General features: G+C 49.4%; 1 protein-coding gene across 3 annotated transcripts; it reads left to right on the forward strand.

The window, feature by feature from the left end:
- The first annotated feature begins 1,229 nt into the window (after positions 1-1,229).
- LOC120655260 lies at positions 1,230-3,596 on the forward strand. 3 transcript variants are annotated; one of them, XR_005667395.1, is made up of 2 exons: positions 1,230-2,709; positions 2,840-3,596. XR_005667395.1 is itself a non-coding variant. In XM_039933011.1 (2 exons), the coding sequence occupies exons 1-2, from the start codon at positions 2,350-2,352 to the stop codon at positions 3,424-3,426; spliced, it is 1,005 nt and encodes a 334-aa protein (XP_039788945.1). In that variant the 5' UTR covers positions 1,515-2,349; the 3' UTR covers positions 3,427-3,596. The 3 variants fall into 3 exon arrangements, 2 of the variants coding, with proteins under 2 accessions (XP_039788945.1, XP_039788944.1); XM_039933011.1 differs by having other exon boundaries at positions 1,515-2,709; positions 2,782-3,596; XM_039933010.1 differs by having other exon boundaries at positions 1,521-2,171; positions 2,333-3,596.

Consider the following 3,596-nt stretch of genomic DNA (forward strand, 5'->3'; position numbering starts at 1 on the left):
ACTTTTTTTTTAAGGTCACGGGGGGTCCCACCTGAATTTCATTTCAGTGGCCCTGAATGGCCCATCAAATGTTTAAAGAGTTTTACACGCAGTGTTCCTCTAGAGTTTACATTGCGGATTCAATGATAGAGCACCAGGACAGACCAATGTGCAGGTCTTTTTGCGGGAGTCGACTCCCCCATGAGCGTGCATCATCGCGAGCCGCCCGCATGACAGCACCCAAAGGATCTAGCTGTTGTCTGAACACGGCGTTGTTGCGGCGCTTCCATAGTTGCCAGCAACACAGCAGGAGGAAGGAATCGAAGTGGCCTGCAGGTATGTGCTGTGGTGGTACCAGCTCAGAGAGCTTTGCAGTAGTCATAAGCGAAGGCAGGTCGATGTGCAGGGCTGCCCAAAAAGATTTGGCGAACTCACATTCGAACATGATGTGTGCAGCTGTTTCATCCGCTGAAGCACATATCTCGCATGCAGCATCTTCCAGCACTTTGTGCCGCTTCAAGTTTTCCCGGCTTTGAATCCTTTCCCGGACCAAAAGCCAGGCAAAGAACTGAACCCGCGGTGGCGCTCGATTGCGCCAAACAAACGCTGCCACCGGGTCCGCCGCACATTGAGCTGATTGTAGCATTTTATAGAGCTGGGAGGTGTGTAGCTTCCCGTCGTCGTCGGCGAAGGGGCTGAGCCGTTTGTCAGGCTGATCCGTCGGCAACCAGGGCGCCAGGATGTCATCGACTTCAGTGAGCTCAGCGAGTGCTTCAGAGGACAGCCTTTGTACCAGTGTGCTACCCAGCACGCTTCAACTCACAGACCGTTAGCTCAGTCTTCGTGCAGTGGCTTAGCAGAGCCGGGAACCTGTCAGCTAGAGTGTCTTGTCCATTCCAAACGTCGAACCAGAAGGAGGTAGTTTCCCCATCTCCAAGCTGCACTGCGGTGATGGCTCTGTAGATCGGTAGTAGTTCCCGCAGCGCTGCCCAGTGGTGTCCAGTGATCTCTCCCTGCATAGAGGCGATGCAGCAGTGTTTGCGCACCCAGCTTGCCCATGACGATCCTGCTTCGTGGTGCAATCGATGCAGCAGCTTCAATAGCAAGCAGCTGTTCTGCAAGGTCAGGTTCCGGATGCCGAGTCCGCCATTGTCCCGGCTGTCACAGACTTGTGCCCACGCCACCAGGCAGTTTGCACCTCTTGCCACATCCTCTCCGGTCCAGAGAAAAGCACGGCGACGTTGATCAACCTTCGTCAGCACTCCTAGAGGGACTTGTTGTGCGGGCGGAGATTAGTATACAAGTCAGTCGTTGATTCGTTGACCGGAGGAACAGCCCACTTGTGCACATGAGCCAGATCGAGGTGTACGGCGCGAGAAACCAGGCACCAAACCACATGGATCTCTTGGATCCATATAACAGCTTGTGTTTTAGTCAGATGCATATATTCCTTCATTTGATAATCAAAACGTTATCTTTCGTATACATATAATTTATTGATCTCTTGGATCCAATTTTGTATGCTCAAACTACTATATCTTTTGGATCCAATCATGTTTGTTACCTATTGTGATTTGAGAGGTATATATAAGGGAAGGATGTGTGAACTCAACTTTTTGATCCTTCAATGCATTAGAAGGATGTCTGCACTCAACTTTTTGATCCTTCAATGCATTGGAAGGATGTGTGCACTCAACTTTTTGATCCTTCAATGCATTGCAGTATTTGCATGACAGCTAATAGAGCAAACAATGTAAGTTAGTGTTGACAAATGAATCAAAGAGAGCTTACACGACAAGCACTCACCTTTAGGGAAAACGACAGGTGTTAGCAGCGGTGGACATGTGTTAGATTATCATGGAACATTTGGCGGACATGGTGCTTGCATGGTTGTAGTTGGATGACAAACGTAGCCAATATGACAGCTGTATGCTTTGATTGTGACATGAATGACATTTGTTGTCGGAGGTAGCACTAAGGCGGGGATGGTCTGCGGCAAAGATAAGTGCAAATATTGTTCGGTGATAGCTGCCAGTCCATGACAATAGTCGAGCCCTATAAGAGTAGCCAACTCGAGGTGGAAATGAGAACAGGAATCGCTAAGCGACCAACAATCCGGTATGAGAGTAATCTCTTCTAAAGCGATGATGCTTTCCCCACCGCTTGTGGAGGAAGACACGGCTGCCAATAAGGTGCTCACCAATGACGATCTTCTAGATCAGATCCTTCAACACATCCACTACCCTTTGTGCCTTGTTTGTGCTGCACTCACCTCCAAGCAGTGGCTCCGCAACGCCTCCGATGAGACCACCATCCGCCGCTTCCGTTCACTGATGTCATCCCACCTACTCAGGATCTACATCTCTATTGATGGCTTCTCCAACCCGAAGTTTGTGCCGCTACCCGATGCCTCAAGGCCTGGAGCTTGCAGCTGCACTCCGTCATGGTAACTTTAGTTTTGATGACATGGATTTTCCACTACTAACTATTTGGGATTGCCACAACGACCATGTCCTCTATGGATTCAGTGAATCCTTTCATGTTGCACTTGACCCTGTTGTGAGAGCGCCACTACGGTGCCCGGGAGAAGATATAGTCATGCTCCCTCCACAACCGTCCATAACCTGGCCCAATTGTCCTCATGCTATGCTCCTTCCTGATGATGACGGTGATGACTCCTCATGTTATCGTCTTGACATCGGCAACAAGGACTGTACGGTCTATGCGAAGGTATTTGTCCTATGGGCTGGCACCTGGACCGTTCACTTCTCAACCTTGGCTGATCTCGTCAAGTCTCCACAGGAGATCCTGACGATGACTCTGCTCATACGTGGCAAGATTTACATGCTAACTATGGCAGGATACATCCTTACACTGGATCTAGCCACCACAAGATTCTCTATCATTGATCCCCCGAGAGGTGTGGAATTTGAGTACATCGGCAACCTTGTCCCTTGCCGTGGAGACAACTCTGTTCTCTACCTCTTCAATGTGAAGGGAGACAAGATTACTGTCTGGTTCCAGAGGATGGATGACCACAGCAATGTTGGAAGCCGCCCAGGCGAGTGGCTACTCAGGGACACCATTTCCCTACTTGAGAAATGCGGCCAACTCATGAAGCAGGGTGGGGAGCCGATAGATGGGCAGGAGCGGGAGGAGGGTGTTGTGACAGTCGTCGGCGTCGGGGACAATGCTGAGTTTGTGTTCTTGGAGTTTGAAGAAACTGGTGTCGTCGGCGTCGGGGACAATGCTGAGTTTGTGTTCTTGGAGTTTGAAGAAACTGGTGTCGTCGCGTACATGCATCTCAAGACTAGAAAGGTGAAGAAGGTATACCAGAGGCACCCAGATAGCGATTTCGCTATAAGTGTTCTCCCGTTCATGATGGTCAATCCCGTCGTCTTCCCAGAACTAGGTGCAGATGAAGGTGAAGGACTACAGCAAGAGTAGCCAGCCCAGTATAATAATAAGGTCTTTTGTCACTGGGTGTTGCGCCGTCCTAGAGTTTATATTTACTTTCTTTAATATGACTAAGCTAGTTTATAGATTCAGGAAGCAGAAATTGAGCCATGGGCATTGTGGGATTTCTTTTATTCTGATCTATGAACAACTTTACTTTA

Source organism: Panicum virgatum, chromosome 1N (assembly GCF_016808335.1).
Source record: "Panicum virgatum strain AP13 chromosome 1N, P.virgatum_v5, whole genome shotgun sequence".
Lineage (NCBI taxonomy): Eukaryota > Viridiplantae > Streptophyta > Magnoliopsida > Poales > Poaceae > Panicum > Panicum virgatum.

Excerpts from the sequence above, each read along its gene's own strand:
- LOC120655260 (XM_039933010.1), top strand. The coding sequence starts at position 2,350 with ATGGCTTCTCCAACCCGAAGTTTGTGCCGCTACCCGATGCCTCAAGGC.